Raw genomic sequence first — 22,791 nt, forward strand, 5'->3', positions numbered from 1 at the left:
AGGGTAATGAGCATGAGTCTGCCAGCATCTGCGAGTTCCACACCCTAGAGCTGCATGCTGGGTGCGGCGTGGGCCGCTTCCACAGGCCAGCCCTTGCCAGCTCCCAAACAGAGCGATAAGCTGTGCGTGTTTTGTGGATGAGAGTGTGGAGGCTGACGTCAGTACACCGCAGCGGTGAGGAGCCAGAGGAAACCGGCCAAGAATGGCGCAATTAAGGTGGGCGGATGATACTTGATCAAAAGATACTACTAAACAATGCGGTTATACAAGCTGGTGTTCTGTGTTACAAGCATGAAGTATCACCTATAGACAATAAATTCATTCTGAATAATGTTTTACATTAAAGTCTGGCTTAAGGCTCACTCTAACCCTCCCAGAATAATTATGCCTCTACTCACCCCCCGCCCCCCCAAAAAAAATTACAAATTGAAACTCACTCAATAACTACATTAATATTTATTTTACAAAAGAACATTGATAAAATACACTTTTCCATAACAATATGTCTGAAACATCAGGGCTAAAGCAGTTATAGGGTTTGTGGGATGCTCCCCCCAAACTCTAACACTGAGTCACTTTTCATTAATAGCAAGTGAAGGGAACACGCATACACACAAGGTACACTGTCACTCCACCTCCAAAGCGCGTGCGCACGCACACACACACACACGTCACTTGATTCATTAACAGCTCGCTCTCAATCCCAGAATGCAGAGCAAGTGTCCAGATGGCTGGTGAATATGCTCCCCCTCTCCCTCTCTCTCTCCTCACTGCCCTTTCTACAGAAAGGTAACAGAAGCTGTGTGTGGAGCCAGAGTCAGTGGGAGAGCTTGCGCTTGTATCAGAGTGGCTTAGTGAACTCCCCAGGAAGGCCAGCGTTCTACTTACAGTGACCCAGTACACTGACAACACAGAGCATTCATTAAGCCTGTTAAACTGATCTGGGGACAGCATCTGCCGAATAAAGCACTTATGACAGAAGCCTGCCTCTTTAAAAACCCAAAACCCCACTGAATTGCACATTTAACAGATATTAACTGACTCTAGGTCACTCAGCTATATATTCTTGCAACAAAAAAACACCCTAAAACAAAAGTGTCTTGGTAGTGGTAATTATCAGATTATGTCCTTAATCAGTACTGATGTGAACATAAGCAATTGATTCTGCAACTGCACGTCTGTACAGTGCTCCCACCCGCAAACCCGTGCCCACAGTGTTCTGGAAGGGCACTAGAGAGAATCAGAGAAGGGAGTCCAAGCAAGAAAGTGAAGTTCTTTGACAAAGGGAAATGTAGCCATGCAGTTTTGAGCCGTTACGGTGCAGCTCCCCCCCCACTGATGCTGGGTGAAATGAACTTGTCTGCCCTGTTCTCAGTAGCCGTATTTATCGTTAAGATGAGTCCGACCATCACCCGTCTGACCTGTTCAAACCAAAAAGACCAACTTTACATTGTAGGACCTTGAAGAGCCAGATATACAAGATACAAGAACTATACAAAGTTGCCATGGTCTTCTGCCATAATTAACACAATACAGGAAGCTGCCATGACTGTAGATCAACACAAAATATGACGCTGCCATGATCTTTAGGCTGGAGAAAGCCTGTTCAGTGGAAACGTCTGAAGTATAACGGTGAACGTTTCTTGTTGGCAGACTGCTCAAACACTCATTACAGCTATCTGAATAGTTAAACGCTTATCTTACTGTGAAGCCATAACAGACCATGCAGCTAACATAATGGTGTAATGAAGGCCATTAGTTTCCCTGTCGGGTCAGCTTTAATGTCAGCGTGATCGCAGCCCAAATTTGCATACCAAGAAAAAAAGTTCTTAAGAAAAAAAGACTTTAGTTCTTATTCAGTATGGAAAAAATGCTTTTATCTCATCATAACTCACTGCCTTTGATGTGAATACTTTGTCCCTGAAACAAAATGGCAAGTAAATACTTCAGTTTTCTCTAAACTACTGCCCTCCTCTCTCCTCCCTCATCTCCACTCTTAGCCACGCCCCCCAGGCCAGCACCACCGGACAATGGATTACCCCAGGCGCAGGAATGTACTGGCTCGGTATGAGACATGTCAAAACAGTGTCCGAAGAGTCAGCTGCTCAAAGGCTCCTAAAGGCTGTGCTGTGTGTTGAATGCTAGTTAGCCCTGAAGTGTGAAGAGGAACTGCCCTAGCCTCCAGCACAGGTTCAGCCAGCCCCACAACAGCCAAGGCCGGGGGAACCACCGATGACGGCGAGGTTGCAGACGTCTGCTATAGTACCTGCTGGAGGCATCCAAACACAGTAGTCAGGGTCGTCCTCCGGGTACTGCTTGGACACCGAGCTAGGAGGCTGCACAGGGAAGAAACGGTGTCAGCACGTTTATACAGTTGATTCATGGATATCAACACACAACCACAGAGTGCATTATAGTGTCTTTACAGGCAGGAAAGGCCTTAGTGATTTAGTGCTCTGAAATGTAGTAGAAATCACGACACACCCTGCTTTGGCCAGTTATTTTCTTGCCACCCTTTTTCAGAGGTTCCCCTTGAATATAAAAGGAAAGGTTAAAATGTTATATTTTCTGTTGTACAAAACTGTAAAATAAAAAATCCCATTAATAAAATGTCAGTACTTGGCAGAAGTGAAGAGGAGTCTTCCTTGGGATGGACTGACTTCACAGTCTTTTTTCCATGAAGTGAAGCCTTATTTACTGTTCGTCTTTCGGAGTCTTTCACCTCTAAATACACACACACACGCCTCTCGCCTTTATAACAAAGAAAGTCAATCCATGCTGAATAATGAATATATCTTTGTTTAAGTTCCATAAAATGATGGCATGGTCAACAGTGACCTGGTTTGTAAAGGCTCAACACTGCAACCTTCTGGACAAAAGGTAGAAGTGCGGAAGCTTGAATATTGTCAGCACTGTTACAGCATTTTCCCAACCACACACTATTCCTCAAAGAAAGAAAGGAAGAAAAAAAACTTCTAACTGATGGCTTTAGCATAATTTGGTCCTGTATTAATGTCAATCAAAATCAGCACATTATGGATACACAGGCTTAGAGTAGCTCATCTAAATTCATAATATCCAGAGAATGTTCTGTCATTAATATGCATCAGAAAGCCATGCGACACAACACTGGTAAGTAGTGGGCATAAATATTGCCTGGAATCACTTTGCCTGCCAACTGTGTTACTTGCCAGTTAACACCAAATTAATGATGCAGCATAACATCCTGACCAACCTTATATTGTAGCTGTGGATATTCGCCGTACACTAACCTTTAGGGCTGTGTGGGCCAGAATCAGAGGCCTCGTTAGACTCAACAGCCTCCTTCGCTGACTCTGCCACAGCTGGGCTCTCCCTCTCAGCCTTACTCTCTTTGTCTTCTTTTTTTCCTTCATCATCTTCCTCCTCTTCCTCCTCCTCTTCACCAGGGGGTAGTTCTTTCAAGCTGAAGAGCTCAGGGGGCAGGTTGGGTCTCTTTGGAGGCAGACTCTATTTATGTGCATTTATGCGCATGTGAGTTTTCTTTGTTCTTTACACAAACACTCAAGAGAATTCATCAGGAGCATTAGGTCATTGACAGAGAGCTAGTCACAACAGAGAAATGTTTTAACTCACATCCACTCCAAGACCATATTACAACACACAGCACAGAAGAAAAGAGGAGTAACTCACCCCTATGGTTCCTGTCTTTAGTTTGAATTTGCTGCCACCTTTCATAGCACCAAACAGAGGCAGGGCTATCTTCTTAGGCTTTTCCAAGTCAGATGGAAGGCTAGCAGACCTGAGAGACAGGGACAGAGAGAGAGCTATCCATTTGCTCTCACAAGAGATACCTATCTTTGTATTATGATACTATATAGAGAGAATGGGAATGAGTATGTAAAGAATCAACCAGGTTTTGGTCAATTTTGTAATAACCACCAAACATTTATGTCACCTTAAATAACCATATGAGGGAAGCCTGTGCTTTTTCAGGTACAGATCTCTCACCCGCTGATCAGGGAGGGCAGCTGCGTGGGCCGCGTCACCTCAATGAGCTTACGCAGCCGCTGGCCCTCCTTCTTCAGCTCGGTCACGTGCAGGTGCAGCTTCTTGCGCTCCACGCTGTCCAGAGCCGTCTGGCTGCGCACGCAACTCATGAACACATCTAGCGGGTCTGCCGCAGACGAGCTGGAGCCTCCTGATGGAACAGACACGGGGAATAAAGCACGAACGCAAGTGCATGCTCTCACTATGCTCTCACTAGGCAGCGATGGGCAGGCAGCCGTCACGATGACCTCACCTTCTGCTGAAGAGCCGAGTTTGCCCTCGGTTTCGGCCAGCTCTTTCTCCACTGCAGCTAGCTTAGCGACCTTAGAGAGGACATGCCGTCGTCACATCAACATGCAAATATAAATATACACTGTTAAATATGCACTGTTGCCAAGTAAGTTTGTCACCAGAGAGTCGTAGGTGTCGGGCTGCTCCTGGATCTTGCCGGCCTTCTTCATACGCTCTGTCCTCTTCCTTTCCACTGTACCCGTCCGGTCCAGGAAAGAGTCATCATCGCTGTCATAATAGTCATTGTCCTCCCAGTTTTTCTTTTTGCGCTTGCGGGAGACTGCAGGGAAGAGGCAGGGAACAGGATAAAAAGAAGCAACAGTTGCAAGGAAGTCCAAGTATGACACCATAAAATCAATCTCCTCTTTTTTTTTTTGGGGGGGGGGGGGGGGGGGGTGTTGGGTTAACTCTAATGACCCAAGCTGCTTTTGTACAGTGCTTGGTCTTTACTTGCTGACTGGATCTCTGCCAGGCTCTAACACACCACTGCCAGGTTGCCACTGACCTGCCTCTTGCCTCAAGAGTCCTCGCGCCTCCAGCATGCGGCAGGCCTCCAGGGAGCACTGGATAGCTGCTTCCTTCTTCTTCCCAGAGTGTGTGACCTCAGCAATCAGCTGTCTGCCCAAAGCATCGTCCACAGGCAACCTGTGATGAACACGAACATCAGCTGATCCCAACATTGCCAGCCTCGGCACATCACGTAGGGAGCGACTAGTTCACGTCCAAACCTTTTAACAAGAAATGTTATATGAAAAAGTGATAGTTACTTGATTCTGCAAAGCCAGGTGCCATGGCCTTTGTCCTCATATTCAAACTCTAGCTCTTCTCCTGAAGTCATAAAGAATGTAGTCGTATTAAATAACAAAAGAAAACCAGCATTGTGCGACTAAGATTGCGAACTATTACCACATACTACCTTCTCTATCGTAGAAGCCCTGCAAAGCCTTTTTAGGATCTCTGAGGTAGGCCGCTTCCTGGTCTTCGTGAAATTCAGTGGCGAAAGGATTTTCCTCATTCTCATCCTCCACTAGGTCTGCTTCCTCTCCTGGATTCAGTGAATAATACTTGTTTTTTTATACTTGTTTTACTAAACCTCATGCTCCTACTGAGATTAAGAAATACAGTGTACACAAACAAAAACTCAATCATATTGTTACCCATTCCCCAAGAGCAGCCAGTGTCTTCTGAAGACTTTCTCCCAGAAGTCCTTGTCTCTCCATTCTTTTCCTCCTTCTCATCATTATCATCATCATCATCATCATCATCAGAGCCATCTCCCATCATCTTCTTCTCCAGGTCTTCTCGCTGCTTCCTGGCTCGTTCTCTCAGTTCTGTTACAGTCAGCTCCGACTCCACCTCCTCATCAAACTCAGGACCCTGAAAGCAGGCATTCACAAGGCATAAAACATGTGATTCCACTTTAGCTTCAATGTAACTTTAAAAAAACACCAAGCACCTAACCTGGAGAATGAAGAGTCTCGTACTTCCTCCAAATTTTAGCACGTGTCCAACCCGTACCCTTATGTAGGTTTTTGGGGGAATCTTGTTCTTGTTCACAAAGGTACCGTGAGTGCTACCAAGATCATAGACATAGAAACCGATCTCCTCCCCCATAACTCCTTGCTCTCCTGAATGCTCCCGATACTGCACCACAGCATGATAACGTGAAATAGAGGGATGCTCAAGAGATATATCACAAACTGGTAAACGGCCCACCACAAAATAACTCTGCTGAGTCAGAGGAACGCTGTCAAGTATCGCACCATTTTTGAGCAGTTCGAAAGAGTATGGGATACCCGTAACACCACCCCATGGAGGTTCCGTGTAGGGGAGAGGAGGAAATTTCCCAGTTGGTGGAACTTTGGCTTTAATGTCTTGCTTTGGTTTTGTATGCCTATGCATTTCTTTTGCGGGACGCTTCTCTTGACTTTCCGACGGTCTGTGAGGACCGCGTATAGATGAGAGTTTGTTTGACTCGGATTCCTGTAATGTTTTCTCATCTGTGTCGTTCTGTGAGTCGCATTCAGTAGTTTGCGGCTCATCTTTGATGATAACTTGCTCGGACTCCTGTGCGATCTTCTTGACAGGAGTGGTCCTCTTTCCTACGATGGATGGTGCCGCGAAAATAGCGGGTTTCTTGAAAGGATCTGTAGTTAGCTCGGATATATTTTGGGCATCCTCCTTCACGTCACAATTTTCGGGATTTTCACAAACAGGAGCAATTGATAACTCCATCTCCGTGTCCTTTTTGGGCTTTGAAAAGCTGTCCGAATCCATCGTGTTTATGGCCTCCGCCATTTTTTGTTTGGTGTATCGATATAAGTATTCCGATCCGCTGTTTCTTCAATGAAGAGATCAGGTCAGTGGTCACTTTCTTCTGAGAGTTCGTAAATATCAATTTTCTATAGTTATACCTATTTCAAAAACATAAATGGGACTTTACGTATGACGCTACATTTATCAGTTATTATCCTATAACGCTAAAAGCCACTCAATTCTAGGAACTAATTATATATTATCTTATGTAGCTACACGGAAATGCTTAGCGCGTGTACTCGTAGATTGCGTATCGACTACGTCTATGCTGAACTATCTATTTATCAACTTGGATCGTTTTGTATTTAGCTAACAGCTACCAAATAATTTTCTTGATTATTGTATGTATTGCGTCATGTTTGCTTTGTTACTTTCCGTCTATTCTTGTGCTGGCATTTTAAAAATTTAATATGACTGATTACAACTAATCTCGGATTTCCGAGCTAGGCAGCTAACAGGCTAAACTAAACAAAACTACGATTTTTGTGCGGTGATTTTTGAAGATTCGCACAGACTTACACACCACTGTCCTGTAACGTTAGACAGCTAGCTATCTGGTTAGCTTTTGTATGATGCACAGAACACAATAATTAGCCTTCCCGTATTTTGATGTACTCTGCAAATCCTCTTCGGAAAAAAAGAACGGTCACAATGAATTCCTAATCCAGAGCTCTTTGGTTTTCAAATGAACTAAACATCTTGTTTGGAGCGTATGAAATACCCAGTAAGGATGATGCGTTATTGGGGCGAGTTACCTGTCGCGTCTGTCCCACCGGGCCGCAGCTCCTTTGACCTTTTGCAGCGCGAGTTTCGGCAGGTAGAGATGCAAGATCCTCCGCTGCACCAGCCATCAGCACAGCGTCCACGACCCACCACCATGCTGGACGTCCCCTCGGAACCCTGCAGCCTCACGATCCACACGGTGCAACTCAGCCAGCACGCACGACGCCTCCGGAGCCTTCTCGCCGCGGCACAACTGGGCCAACAACCCGTGACTGGTTTGTCTGATGCTCAAGGCCTTCTCAGATCGGAGGACGGGGAGCCGCTCCCGGCGCGTCCAGTCACCCCAGCAGCCCCAGACGACCTGCTTCCTCTGGACAGTAAAGCTCCGCGTGAACCCTTCCAGCTGCGGCATAGTGATCCAGAGAGCGACTTCTACAAGTGAATAAGGCTTTGTGTGCTGCTTCATCCGCACACTTTCTCAGCCTGGCAGATGAATGAACAGCCTCATTCTTTCAGTTGTAAACTATGCACTTGTCTGCTCACTAAGCAGTTTGTCACCTAGGGAAGGCAGATTAATGTTTTGCATAAGCCTGAGTTGATTATTATTATTATTTTTACCTCTTCTTTCTCACTTCCCTTTCAGAGGTGAAGGGGAACCCGTGACGGAGTTGAACTGGCCCTCGTGCCGTCAGCTCCTCTACCAGTCCGTTGCCACAGTGCTGGCCCACACCGGCTTCGAGTCAGCCAATGAGAGTGTGCTGGAGACGCTTACGGACCTGGTCCATGAGCACTACCTGCGTCTGACGCGGCTTCTCCGTGTGGCTGTGGACCGTGAGGCTCGCCTGGGCTCCACCCCGTTCCCTGATGTGGTGGAGCAGGTCTTCCATGAGGTGGGCATTGGCAGCGTGCTGGCTCTCCAGCGCTTCTGGCAGGTCCGCATCAAAGACTACCACAGCTACATGCTCCAGGTGAAGCTTTCCACCTACATCTAGCTTGTGTACTGTCATGTTCCATATAGCACATACCACTTTATTAGAGACAATTTATTGATTAGAAATGCATTATAGGTGTAAAGTTTAGATTAGAGATTAGAGCTCACTTTCTGCAAAAGAAACACACAATTTGTGTTTGCAGTTTGCTTTGATTGTCCTTCAGATCTATCAGTGGTTGACGATATCCACTGTGGAGTTAATCTTGCGTGGCAGTCCACTGTCAATTGAACAGTGATGATGACCCATAGAAAAACTGCTTTACACGAAATACCCAAACCAGTGTAATACCTGCTGCCATGACACTCCCATGTCAATGTCACTGCTGTGTCCGCAACCCAAATAATCTCTCCTGGGATAAACATAACAGATGGCAGCAGATGGATTACAGCCTTTATCTTGCAACTTTAAAATGCACCCTAGCTAAACCTCATGAAGTGGCCAGTGAGTGCTCAAGGTGTTTTTAAATAAGTTGGTGGTGAGTGTGTATAACAATTGCTGTTACCTGCCTATAACACAAGCAGGTTAACAGTCTGCACCTTACTGATTGAGTGTGGCTTTACAAAATAGTTAAACATCTAAATCCTTCTATCTAGGTCAGTAAAGAGCTTTCCGAGGAGTATGAAAGATTGGTAAACCCAGAGAAGGCTTTGGAGGACTCCAAGCCCCTGAAGGTGAAGGAGGAGCCCGTGAGCGATATTGCTTTCCCCCTGAGTGAGGAGCCAGAGGCGGATCCGGCCTCGGGTGACCAGGCTCTCCCCGTTGGGGTGCTGGCTACATCCAGTGAAAGACTGCCAGGAGGTCTTGAAGAGGGACACTCCCCTCACACATCAGGTACTCAATCAAATCCACATACTACAGTAAAGAATTGCCCTTTACAAGTTTCTGTTCTTAAAATATGACTGTTATATGTACTGATTTGTAGGACATACATGAAGTATGCCAATATTTAAAAATAAGGCAAATTATTTATTTAGCCATGGTTGCTGATCACAGTGTGGCATTGTATTGTTTCTGAACAGGAACAGCAGGGCACAGCTCCCCCTTGTGGCAGCTGACACAGGTGAAGATGGAGCCCCAGGACAGTGAGGAGGGCCAGGTGTCGGGCCATGGGGTACTGGGTGGTGATGTGTTTGAGGAGGGACCCATGTCTACCATGAGTGAGGCAGGCATACCTCCATCACCTGGGGGCTCAGACGGCAGCTACGGTTCTCAGTCACCAGACTCACTGATGGGCACCTCCCCTTTCAACCAACGGCCAAAGAAACGAATGAGGAAAGTGTAATTGCTTGCATGAAGATCAACGGCACAGGCATGAGGTGATTTTGCGATTTGTACTGCGGACAGTGGGTGAGAATGGCTGCGTTTATGTTTAAATGAGGACGTACATGAGAGTATGTTCTTGAGCAAATGACTGCTGGTCACCATTTTAGCCACTTACCACTTAGGGTGTTGGGCAATTACTTGTTTGGTATAGTAAAATTACCATCTGTTTGTTATAGCAGAACAATGCATCAGTAACAACATGTGGAATAATTATAGCCTGATGTCTGTTTCAGATGCACAGGGACATAAATTGAAGGATAATGGCAAATTAATTACAGGATGCATAAATCTACATATTAATGAATGCCACCATTTTGGTACCTGTTACCATATTTCCAGTGGAAGCAGACTATTGTCTCCAAAGCACCTGCACAAGAAACAGCTCTGGCTAAATGATTCCATTCACACAAGCACACACTGTTACCATCAAAGTTCAATTAGGGTGGAAAATTACAGGTGGATATTTAAATTTTTTTTATCTGGTGTTGGCTTTTCATAGCAAGCGCAAAGCGATTGAAAGCACTTGAAATAGCCTCATGTAAACATAATTTTTGTTTTTCATCTAACATCTCTAACAAAACACCTTTTCAGTTGGGTTAAATCAGCCCATCAGAAGTCTACTGTCATGTCGAACTGACAATGAGAAGCTACAAGGAAACTAGTTGGTTTGCTGATTAGTTTTCAGTGCTGAACTCTGCAAAGCTTTATTATATGAGCACATTAATGCTATTTTATGAAAATTTTGTTTGGCTTTACTACTGAAAATAAATTCTAACAATACTTTGTTTCACGAAGTGGGTCCCCTGCAAGCTGAAGTGCTTCAGCAGGTGAACTGTACTGTGCTCCATGAGAACAACACAGAGTGACAAGCTCTGCTAGGGACCTAGCAAAAGTAATGGCCTATGTGTAATATTAGGACCATATTAAATGAACAAATGGCAACTTGCCTGGTAAAATGACATCATTAATGTTTCATCCCTGAGTGATTCATCTCTTGATCCACTTAAGACACCAATACTTGACTTCTGAATTTTTTTTATACAACAACAAAAAAATATTTCCTTCATCAAAATCAGTTTCATTGTTATTCTGTTTTCAGAATAAATATTCCAGTGGTTAGGACAGTTCCACACAGTTTTATTTTGCAAAATCTGTTTACCAATCAAATGTGTGTTAATGTGAGTTTTTATTAACTTGTGCCTGCTTTTATACATTTCCTTGGCCTTTAACAGTCTTAAAAAACAAATCCCTTTTCACTTGTGAATACAATGTGTAGAATATTGTTTTTATTCACATGTTAGTAGGCAGGGGGCAGTCTTGTGCCACATTCTGGTAGCAGCATTCACTGCCAGGTTCCAGGTGTTCAGTATTCTTTTTGGCTGTGCCTGCCGATATTGAACCTTCTGCGTCTTGAAAAAGCAACAGTTCTATTTGAACAGGTGGAGTAATCTGTTCTGCATGTCTCCAAATGACATATGTGATTTCTTCACAGCTTTCTTTAATAAAATGAAATCATGTACATAGCTTGGTGAGATAATTATCCCCAAAAGGCCTTATAGATATCTCTATCTTTCAGCGGAAAGAAAACCATGAAGTTAACTCCTGTGTCAAGTGAAACGACCTCAGTTTTCAGTCTTGTACAAGACACCACCTGCCGACCAGCATTTCATTCTTTCTGACAACTGATAATTCCAACTTTAGATCAGATAAATGCGGTTTGTTTCTCTTCTCATGCCATATTATGGTCGTGGGATTCACACACTCAACAGGGAGCACCTGGCTTCAGCAAACCATACGTTGCCTCACATGGTTTGCTCAGTGGTAAGCATTAATCTTAAATTGCCCTGCCTCTGGGATTCCAGTTGGGGATTCAGATATGGGTATTATCATGGTTTTATAATGGAAGAAAGAAGTTATGATCTGGTTGAGATTCACAGTGAGATCTGTTACAGAAAAAAACCTATCCTTGTTAATAATGTAAAAATGTTAACTGCTCTTCTCAAAAAAACTTGGCTTTCTGTGAGGCAGTATGTGCAAATAGTAAATGCTTATCGTTACAGCATCCAAAGTATATTCCTGCTGTTAGTTATATACTTGTATCTCTATTTTGGACCTTCATGTGCAAAAGTGCCTTTTGCACTCTGCATGCATCATACAGGTCCAGCAATGAATAAATGGACTCCATACACCTTGAAGCTTAGTAATAATTGCACAGTGAATTAAATTGCACCTTTTTTTTTTTGCTCACTGAAGAGTCCATTTTTATTTAGAAGTTGGTGGTTGGATGTCAGGTTTTCCTCTGACAGCACTGATATCAAGCTGTGGGTTACTGTAAGAAATGCCACATAAAAAAATCAAAACCTCTTAACCGAGTGTTTCATAGCCCTTCCCCACTTGTGAAAGTATGTTACAGCGTGAAATGCTATGTTGCGAAAGCTTTGCTCTTTGCTTGTGGAAGATACTGTCATTGCTGCTTTGTTGTGCTGTGCCATTATGCAGCTCTGAAGGTCAGAACCATGCTCTGGAGTTGGTGTGGGTTCATGCCGAACCGTGTTTGGCGCAAAAAGCAAGCCTTAAACTGAACTGTTACATGATACCCCAGCTGCCCAGTGAAACATGAATGTTACATTGAAAACAGTGGAATAAAAAATCAACTCATTTTTTCAACTAAATGTTTATGTACTGCGATTTAAAAATGTTTCCTCAAATACAGACAAAAGATGAAACCTAAATTAGCCTAAATTATTTCTTGGCACCTATGATTCTGACATGCCAAGTCTTAAAAGATAAGCCATCAGCAAGATTATTTTGTGGTTGTATTTAGTCCACATGTTAAACTCTTCTTAGCTGTGGCATACTGCTTTTTGTAGCAGTGAATTAAACTTGTTTGTGCCTATTTCTATCATTAGGTTCACTGAGTATTCTGCTGATGAAATTGAATGTAATCATCTGACACAAACACTCTGGGACCACAAAATATGGACTAACTTCAAGAGCGAATAATGAATGAATGTTGTCTTCTGTTGAAAGTTCTGCACGGATTGTTCCTGCAGCAATACAAATGGATTTAATGGATATTAGCTGCCTTCTTCCCATGGCCTACCGATATCCTAACCCATTTTCAACACACTGATAGACTGCTTATTTACGCTCTGGGTTGCAAGGGTTTTTACGTTCAGTTTGAAAATGGCCCAACTTTTGAAAATGGTGGTGACCTGAATGTAACTGTCACATTTAAAATGACTTGGTACTCATGACAGTGGTCGAGTACAAAAAGGGATAAAAGGAACTAATGATAGAGAAAGACAACACAGAGTAGTTTCCTGCAGAAGAAGAGGTTGGATACATTGTACAAAATATTATCCTCACATAAGACTGTTACTGAAAGCATAATTCAACTGAAACATGATACTGTGAAAAAAAGACAGGATTAAAGTTTCTTAACCTATTAATATAATGGGATGACAGAGAGGTGAATTAGAGAATGCATGCATAATAAGTCTACATTGAAAAGAAGACTTAATGAATTAAGGTACTTGAGAATGAATCTGAGCTGTCAAGCTGAAAATGAATATTATTCAGTTTAACGAGAGGCAAGCAACATGACGCATGAGCAGTTCTTTTCCCCTTAGCAGTCATCACTCATTCTAGGAGAGTGAGTCATTGCAAAAATAACAGCACAATTTTGGTGCGGGGACCATCTTCCATGTCCTACTGGGCTGCAGTGATCAAAAGTACATTTGCTAAAGTGGATGCACAGAGTCTGGACCTGTGACTGCAAAATGCTAATAAATGCATGAAATGTAGGATGGTAACCAGTGGATACTAACAGGCAGAGGCTAATTACAAAAGACTGACACGGTGACCTTAAGTGTTAGAGAACACTGACAGCTTCTAGATCCAATGCAGTTTTTTATTTTTTTTAATTTTAGACATGTCTGATTTTATTCTAGAAAGTGCAGTGCACAGCATGGTGTGGACCATTACTTGAAACAACTTTCACTGTAATGTAAATTTCTGCCTTTGGTTGTGTTCTAGAACAGTGAGTTCAATTAAGGGGATTGCATATACACTTGTATTATGTATTATTTTATAATATATCAACCTTGCTGTAGAAAGCGGAATGTTAAACAGCAGTAACAAGGTAATGTTCATTATCCATGTTTTATGCTTTTTCCCATTCATACACTTAATACCTCTAAACATATGTCATGTTGCAAGTTACAGTTCAGTGCAAAGGTCTTAGGCCACCATTAGATATATAATTAATGACCATATATAATTTCTCAGTCTCTTTATTGGAATACATCTAGAAAATACAAGAAATGTGCAGTATTAAAACAAACAAACAAAAAAATAAGAAAAAAAACAGCTTCTATATTTTACACTGGCAAGTATTTAGTGTGACCTTCCCTTACACTTGAGCATTAGCAGGAACCTGTCTCTCTTAAACCTAAATGGAACAGAACCGGAATGGAAACGTACAAAAAAACTACTTCAGAATACTTCATGACAGTATCCCCAAAAGAGTTCAAGATATTCTTGGTGCCAAAAGAGGTTACACTAAATACTGACTTTTGCCTAATGGTAGCCTAATACATTTGCATAATACTGTATGTTTTTGTTTGAGATGCATCAACTTCTAGGAAAAAAGTTATGTTTGAATGAAAAAAAGCAGCATATCTCAGTACCGTCTATGTTATTTAAGTCCCTCATTATGAGCTGAATTTGGGCCTAGTATTCTTAAATACATTAAGCACTTATTTCAAATCTTACTTATTATGGGCAACTAACATGCCTCCGCTGTGTCAAAAAGAAGTGCACTTCTGCATTTGAATTCGCCTTGTCATGCATTCACACTTTCAGCAGTGTTCCCTGCAGACCAGTGTTTACTGGACACCACCAGGACCCAAAGCTGGCCACATGGATATATCTGATAATGAAATGTTAGCCCAGCCACTGTATAGAGAAAGTCTTCCAAATGCATAGACAGCATATGGTGCTTCCTCACATGGACCTTCTCATGCTCCATAACTATTGCTATTAACTATTATTAATTTTCTCTAGACTCTTAAGGTATGGCTTAGTTATTGCCAGATGCTTTAATGACATTCACTGGTAATTAAGAAAGAGGCAATACAAAACTGAAGAAAGCCATTATCCTCTTCAGCATCTCAGGAGCCACCTAGAAATCTCAGCATTCAATACACTATCCATTACATCCAGCTAATTAGGAATGAACTTGGCCCTGATGAGAATATAGAAACCTCTTTCTTGCCTTCCTGGTGAGGCTCTTCCTGGCCTCCTGCCTTCCCGGCAGAGCAGCAAGGCTGTTTTGATCCAGCTGTTTACAGCGATGGGGTCTGGATAAGCAGCCTCTCAACAACAACCAGGCTACTTAGGCAAGGCCCGCGCTCTGCTGTTACCATGGTAACCGCCTCTGTGCAGCTTTCCAGTATACAGAAAAGCACAGAGACCAAAGTCACCAAGGCAGACACTCTGATTGGGAAGAGTGAGGATAATGTAACAGAGGAGTAGTGAGCATCACAGCTCTTCCAAATGGACACTAAAACAAATTATTTCTGAACACTTAGTACAGAAAAAGAAAATCATCACAGTTTAACATTCAAATGTGTTGTAATCTACCAAGTTTCATGAGTTTTGAAAAGCACAGTGGCTTGGTGGTTAGCATGTTTGCCTCAGGGTCTCAGGTTTGTGTCCCTATCTGAGTGGAGTTTCCATGTTCTCACTCTGTGCAAGTTTCCTTCAGGATCTCCAGTTTCCTCCCACAGTCCAAGAATATGGAGGCTAGGTAAAAATTGGCTACCCTAAAAATTTTCCTGGTGTGAGTGCTTCTGAATGATTGTGTCTGCATACCCAGTGATGGATGGAGCTCTGTCCTGGGTGTTATCCTCTCTTGCCTTCCTGTACTTGATGTAGTCCCCCAGGGGGCTGTGGTTTCTGGCTGAGAGTACACTATGTGCAATTGGTTACTGCTTCTCACTGGTGTGTTGACTGGATGTAAAAGTGTCATGTAGTGTGCTGATTGTAAAGTGTCCTTGGGTACTTTATAATGTGCTTTATAAGTGTAACTTCATATCACATACCATATCGTTTAACGAAATCATTAACATACTTGTTAATTACAGACATCTCAGGTCATATATCTTAATTGTGGAGCTAGACTTATTACTAACTGCTGCTATACTGGCTAACTTATTGGTTTTAACACTTTAACTCATTTTTACAGAGTGATCTGTCTGCTGAGGGTGGCAGCCTTGACCTGATGCTTTGGCTACCCATTACTCATGAGAAATTCCTTTCTATCTCAGCAGCTCTTGTGGTACATGTTGGATGGTGCATTACATGTTACTTTTTTATGCACTCTTAGCAATTTGAAGACGTTCTGTGTGAATACTTGACACCTACCACTGTACTAACACTACTGTGTAACGTATAAATTATGTATATGCTCATTGCTGGCAGAAACTTAAAACAGCTTACTGCACAAAGAAAAGTCAGATGGCCAAGAGCTTAGCAAGAATGGGTCAAATCTTTATTTTTAAGCCTTGATCTTACTGTAGGGGGTCTCAATCAAACATAAAGGTATCACCCCCAGCGTGACACCAGGTGAGGGAATTACAGATATTTCAGTGTTACAAAATGCTAGTTGGATTAACACTTGGAAGTCTAGGAGGTTTTAGATTCGCATCCTGTACCTGTGAAATTTTTATAGTGCCTGAGGCATGAGAAGATGCTTCAACAAGGGCATAGAAATCCTTTATTTTCTGATTTGATTTTTTGACTTACAATACGTAGTCAAAAAAACACACCTTAACCATGGGATACTTTTTGATGGTTGGTGAGACTAGCAAATACATTTGAAAATATGAGGCCAAAACATATGTTAATTAACTGTATACATTTGTGATTCTGTAAACAGACTGAGAAAATCCTAATATAGTCCTTACATAGTTTTACTTGATATTATATCTGTGATCTTTTTCTCCAGAGGTACCCTTAGGCCTCTGTTACCCATGTGGAAGGTGTAGGTTAAGTTGGAAAAATATTGGAGTTTTTCCTTAAGGGTTTAATTTGTGTATTTTTGAACTTGATGAGGTTTTTCAGAATTTTTTTATGACCCACTCAAGTTTAATCAGACTAGAACTAATTTAGATTTTTGGCACTGATGTTAACAAGATAGCCCACTGACAGTTCATCGAATGAATGCTGTATCATTTGATCACTGTCTTAATTGCTTTAAAATTCAGAAGAGTATATACTCTGGCAGTAGATCTTGTTTTCACAGGAAGTGTATGCTTACAACATTTATAGCCAAAGAATAAACACACATAGCTTGTTTGATGGGTTAAACACATTGCTAAGGTCTACTTTGGACAGTGTAGCATGTAATGACTCACATGAGCAAAACCATCATTTAGAGTCATACCCTGGAATGGTAAACAACTATATGCCCTCCAACAATTCTCTAGATTGTGTAAACAAAGATAGTGGTGAGGGTAGAAAATAAATAATATAAAATAAAATAAATAGGAAGTCTTTCAACTAGTATGGAGAGAATCTCTTGTTACGAGGCCTACAAGTTATTTATCAAACTTGATAGAAAATAATAAAAATAATGGTAGGTTCTTAATGTGCAATATATGCACTATTCATTATGTTCTCTGTTTCGTAAGAAAACAAAGACCATTAAGAAACCTATTATGTTCTACAAACACTTCTGAAGACAGTCTGGAGACAACATTTTCCAAAAACCTTTTAAGGATTTCATGTGGTGGTATAGTGAGCTCTATATATTGATTCTGACCTCTAGTGCAACCATCAACTTGGAGGTTAGGTTACGAGAAATGTCATCAGTACCTAACAGTGTTGTCAGTTGTTAAGTCTTTCTTAAAAGACACCAGAGATTGACCCCTGGCATTTCTCCAATTACTGTGTTATTTCCAACACATCTTTCTAGCTCTACCTAAGAGAATGTTATTACCTGACAGCTCTGCTGTAAATTGGAAAAACAAAGTATTTCAGTTTGACTTCTGCATGACTTCAGCATCATAATAAAACAGTTCCAGCCTGTTTTAAATCTGCTCTTATGCTACCAGTGCTATACAGACATCTTTTGTTTAAATTATTAGACCTGTTGCTTCAACACTGGGAATAATGAAAGTCTTTGAACAGCTTGTTTGTAAGTACTTAACTACAGTGCTGTCTTTGAACTAGTACCAGTTGGTCAAATTGGTCAGTCCATGATGCTGTGTCATGTTGCCTTCACTGCATACTGTAACATCTAGAAGATACTAGCTATGGTCTTGTTCACTTTATGGATTATTGCTCTGTAATACAACAATATTAGCCAAAATACTAATCCTAACCTTCAAAATCATTTGACAAATCTACTAGGGGTCAATCAATCCATAGTTTACTGAATCCTGGGCTGTTTACAGAACTGGAGATGGGTGATTAAAATAAGACAAACACTGGAACTAGGGAGCATTTTCATTTCCCAGCTTTTTGTATGCATAAATTATTGTATCTGCCACAGTGATTTTATTCAATTTTTTAAATACTTTGTGTCACAGCATGGCCCCCTCCTCCTAGACGCCTCCCCACGTCCGTGTGACATCTTGTTGACGTCTCTGTGTGGTGTCTTGTGTTACGCCTGTCCTTTGTTATCGTCCATGTTAACGTGTATATTTAAGGTCCTGTTTTGTTATTGTCCTTTGCCGTTGATTGACCCTGTGCATGTTGTGTTTCAGACCATGTATTGCTTGTTACATTTTTGTCTTGTTTTCACTGTGTTGTTCATCTTTTGCTTTTGCTTTTTGTTGTGTGTTGAATAAACCTCAGTGGCTGTTCAAATGACAGCTCGCCTCCCCTCCCTTCATCACACTCTGAAGATACTACAATTGTGGCTGTACCTCAAGTATTGATAAGTCTGCCTATGGATTTGTCCATGCTGTCGAAATGTTGCAGTTCCAACAATCTGGCCCTGAATATCTCCAAAACCAAAGCACTAGTGGTTATGAACAGCTTCCGGTTTCTTGGAACAATCGTTTCACTTTCTCTAACATAGGAAGACAGTGTAAATCAAATCCTTAAAAGTACTAGCATTTCAAAGTTGAACAAAGAAAACTGGAGAGAACTGTGAGCTGTGCCTCAAAGATCATTAGTAGACAGCCTGCTTAGCTTCTCAGATGTTTACAAGGAGGAAGAAAAGATCTAGTTATACTAAGGGATCCAGAGCACCCAGCTAACACGCCTTTTCCATCTTAGAGAAAGCTCTGAGCCAGCCAACTATGAGCCTCCTGGTTTTAAAACAGCACTCATTGTAAAATGATTCAAGAACTGAACAGCTTTTCATTAGTTGAATCTATTTTAAATCGTTGAGGTTTTAGTGATGTCATGTTTACAAACAAACAACAACATCATTGAGTTGACCAGTCAGGAGCACCTTGCAGTGCTCAGAGCTCTTTTGCCATTGCAGAGTGTTTAGGGTTATAGTCCTGCTGCATCAGTGAAGACAAGTGAACCAGTTCAGGCCGCAGTCATGCAGAAGAGTCTCAAGGCATCTTCTTCCACCAGGTTTCACAGATAAAGTGTGTTTCCCCTCTACACACAAAGTTTTTAGTGACATTAGTGCAGTCTCACTGTTGTCACATCTACCAAAACATGGAGTGTGATAAGAAACAGTCAACTATCCAAATATTTTTCACAGCATTAAACAAAAGAGCATTTGTATAAAATGAGCTATAAATTGTAAATGGCTCCTCTGATATAGGCCATTATAAACATTTTATTTAATAATTTGTACGAGTTCAACACCAAAACAACAGCATATATACAGTATTACTGTCTACAGTCTGATGGATCACATTGTAAATTGTAATGTAAGACACACACACACACACACACACACACACACACACACACCTCAAAGAAGGCATTCATTTTTATTTCATTTTAGGCATTTGGAAAAAAGCAGACAGTCTGTTGGTTGTGGGGTACCCCTAAATGGATAATTCCCTTTGGGCCCTGTGCCAAACTGGCTGGGGTGGAGGTTGAACATGATGTAGAGCAGGAGCTAATTGTTTGCTTCTCCAGGCGGTGTCAGGCACAAATTACACCAGCTGGAAGAAACACCCGCTGGCTAATATAGCTCTTATTAAGTCATTCATTCTAAGTGGGAAATCCCCTGAAGTTGCAATGAAGTCAACCACAAATAAATGTGTTGACAGTTGTGCAATCATATACTCTGTAAAGGCATATACTGTATGGGCAATTTGTAAAGGCATATATATGGTAAGGGAAATTTATTGTTGTTGGTTTTAAACCAAATTTATGTCTCTCCTTCCCAAATAAGAACGAAACTTGAGTATATTGCCATTTAATCAAATTGTATTATGAATGATTATGAATAAACTTGAGCAAAATAATAAAATCTAACGGTGTGTGGATGATCATGTAATCATGTTCTTTTGTCTGAATGTTTTATTCACCATATTGAAAAAAACCCACATTTGTACATACTAATGACAGTGCTGTGGCTGTGAGCTGTGGTCATGTTCTCAGTCTTTAACAAGGGGCAGAAGCACCATTAAGGTCTTCCTGAGAGAAGGGCCTGATTATCAGTGGGTTCACGTCTCCTACCAGCTCTCATCATTAGCAGTAGCAGTAACTGAGCATGATGCGGGATACATGCACCTTCTGCTCCCCATGGCTCATTACTGCTTTCATTTTCTCTCACACACAAGCATTTGGCTATTTATTAAACATTAAATATGTAATAACACAATTACTATATATTACTATATATATATTTTACTATTACTATATTACTATTACTATTACTATATTACTATATTACTATTACTAATTACTATATATATATATATATATATATATATATATATATATATATATATATATATATATATATATCCTTCAGCTGATGAAGGACCTCTGTCCTAAATGTTCTATTTCTGTGGAAACTATGTGTACTCTCTCTCTCTCTCTCTCGCTCTCTCTCTCTGTCTCATATATATATATATATATATATATATATATATATATATATATATATATATATATATGACTACACAACAGATATATATATATATATATATATATATATATATATATATAAGTATATATAATACACTGGGTTATATATATAAATATATATTTAATAATAAGTATAATAATATTACTTCCTGTGCAGGAGGAAATAAATAGAACTGCAATATTTTGATAAAACCCCAAGCTCTTATTCCTGATGCTCCAGTCTGTAGTGTATTCATTTGAAGTTTATGGAAAGTAAGTTGCGCCTGCAGATTCCTTACGGCCTCTTGTACCCTTTTTCAAAATGTGGTGATAGAGTGTGTCTGTGACTGACAAAGCTGGGAAATGTTCATTTTGAGTTGAATATTTGAGTCACACTCAAAAGCCAAATTACTCACTTGAGTGAGCTCGAGCAGGAAGACGAATAGAGTATGTCACATCCTGTCAGACTTGTGTCTTTCAACCTCCTCACCCACGTCATATGCAGTAACACAATAATAAAACACAAACATCTACGCCATTTATTATCTTCCCATATAAAGATACAGAAGGAGTTTATGACATCTTGCCTTTTTAAACCTGCTAAATAGACATACTTTATTTCTCCTATATTAAAGAGCCCTGCACTACTGTCCTGCCCTGCTTGTCTTTGGCTTCTTCTCCTGAATCAGGGATGTGTACTGCTGCAATTTATCGCTGTGTGCAAAATGCTGTGGGACAGTTTTGGATTGTCCTGTCCAGCCAGGAAATGAAAAATGTGTGCAGAAGGAAGGGGAAGATGAACCGTCATTCGAAATGGCTCACAGCAAATTGTGTCAGCAGGAATTCTTCAGCTGAGCTCACCAAAGAACAAGGCTCACGGGTATTGTTTGCTGTGTAGTCAGATGTCCAGGGACTTGGGATTCAGGTCTCTTCACAACTACCTTTATGGTATCTGAATAGAATACTTTCTTATGAGCTATGACGGTATTAAAGGTAAACCTACTTTATTTTTGTGCCAAGGATCTGGTGAATAATAATGTTTGTCTTCTGCCTCCTATTGGTATCAGATTTGTTCAGTTCTTGTAAATGACATGTTCAGCGGACAGTGCCAAGTGTAGTACCTTTAAAGGTTTTTTTGGGGGGGTGAAAAAATAGTCACTTCTAATTTCAGGTAGTTTTGGCAGAAGGATGTGTGTAATTTCACACCCAGCTGCTTTTAATGTCCCACCCCTAGTCATCATCCTGTAACGCGTGGTGGCCCGAGTGCCACAGGGCGCGAGGCAGGACGCACAGACTTCCTCGACAGGGACGAACATTTAATAACATAAACGACAGCGTATTACAAACGATAAACATGAACAAGAAACAATTGACGTTAGACGAACACAATACACAAGGATACATCTAACAAATGTTACATTTAGACATTACATCTACAATGACCAACCAGGCCGCGCACCCTGACGTGAGTTTAAATACACACAGACAAAACGAGGTGCAGGTGTGTGCAGGTGTGGTTACAAACGAAAGTCCTCCTACTGCACGTGACTGGCCGAACCATGTGACTCACAGGAGGCGAGCGTTCCGTGACACATCCGCAGTGCTCAAATGACAGTATCATCTCCTGTTTGGGTGAAAGGATTTTATGTTGTCTATCAAAATGCCATGTAGGGCATAAGTGAACATTAAATTTTATATTTTGAAGTAGAGATAATACCTGCATTAAACAAATGCAAGTAATGTTCCCTCTTAAGACAGAAATATAATAATGTGTTTATCATACAGACAGCTTTATTTAAATCACTTACTCACACTTAAACACGATTAATGGCATTGCCAGAATCTACAGGTTTAAGTCCAATACAGAAACAAGTTCATTCCTCAATATATATAACCATCTGAGAAGCCTACCAATGGAGAAGGGCAAATAATGAACGGAGACCCCAAACTACCATTTCATTACATTATAAAGAATAATGAAAAAGTGATTGAACTTGTGATTGAACTTGTGTGAGAAGTACATATGTTGGCAGATGAACTGCTGTATTGGAGCATGTAT

General features: G+C 41.2%; 2 protein-coding genes across 8 annotated transcripts; one reads left to right on the plus strand and one right to left on the minus strand.

Moving 5' to 3' along the window:
* Nucleotides 1-437: 437 nt before the first annotated feature.
* On the minus strand, nucleotides 438-7,528 carry slc4a1ap (solute carrier family 4 member 1 adaptor protein). Of its 4 annotated transcripts, none has more exons than XM_027001439.3 (15): nucleotides 7,392-7,528; nucleotides 5,782-6,734; nucleotides 5,478-5,697; nucleotides 5,237-5,365; nucleotides 5,088-5,148; nucleotides 4,826-4,965; nucleotides 4,440-4,600; nucleotides 4,283-4,352; nucleotides 3,991-4,180; nucleotides 3,673-3,781; nucleotides 3,273-3,489; nucleotides 2,620-2,724; nucleotides 2,485-2,531; nucleotides 2,267-2,336; nucleotides 438-1,421 (listed from the first exon to the last, which is right to left on the minus strand). In XM_027001439.3, exons 2-15 carry the CDS (start codon nucleotides 6,616-6,618, stop codon nucleotides 1,372-1,374), a joined length of 2,406 nt encoding a protein of 801 aa, XP_026857240.2. In that variant the 5' UTR covers nucleotides 6,619-6,734; nucleotides 7,392-7,528; the 3' UTR covers nucleotides 438-1,371. The 4 variants fall into 4 exon arrangements, with proteins under 4 accessions (XP_026857240.2, XP_026857238.2, XP_081577233.1 ...); XM_027001437.3 differs by having other exon boundaries at nucleotides 2,620-2,751; XM_081721107.1 differs by having other exon boundaries at nucleotides 438-2,336.
* Nucleotides 6,773-18,554, plus strand: supt7l (SPT7 like, STAGA complex subunit gamma). Of its 4 annotated transcripts, none has more exons than XM_081721110.1 (5): nucleotides 6,773-7,797; nucleotides 8,003-8,327; nucleotides 8,945-9,182; nucleotides 9,371-9,667; nucleotides 15,925-18,554. In XM_081721110.1, the coding sequence occupies exons 1-4, from the start codon at nucleotides 7,349-7,351 to the stop codon at nucleotides 9,631-9,633; spliced, it is 1,275 nt and encodes a 424-aa protein (XP_081577236.1). In that variant the 5' UTR covers nucleotides 6,773-7,348; the 3' UTR covers nucleotides 9,634-9,667; nucleotides 15,925-18,554. The 4 variants fall into 4 exon arrangements, with proteins under 4 accessions (XP_081577236.1, XP_081577235.1, XP_026857242.2 ...); XM_081721109.1 differs by lacking the exon at nucleotides 15,925-18,554 and adding an exon at nucleotides 11,251-12,332; XM_027001441.3 differs by lacking the exon at nucleotides 15,925-18,554 and adding an exon at nucleotides 9,908-12,332 and having other exon boundaries at nucleotides 6,774-7,797.
* Nucleotides 18,555-22,791: the final 4,237 nt, after the last annotated feature.

Source organism: Electrophorus electricus, chromosome 10, assembly GCF_041902795.1.
Source record: "Electrophorus electricus isolate QZ-2024a chromosome 10, ASM4190279v1, whole genome shotgun sequence".
Taxonomy (NCBI): Eukaryota; Metazoa; Chordata; class Actinopteri; order Gymnotiformes; family Gymnotidae; genus Electrophorus; species Electrophorus electricus.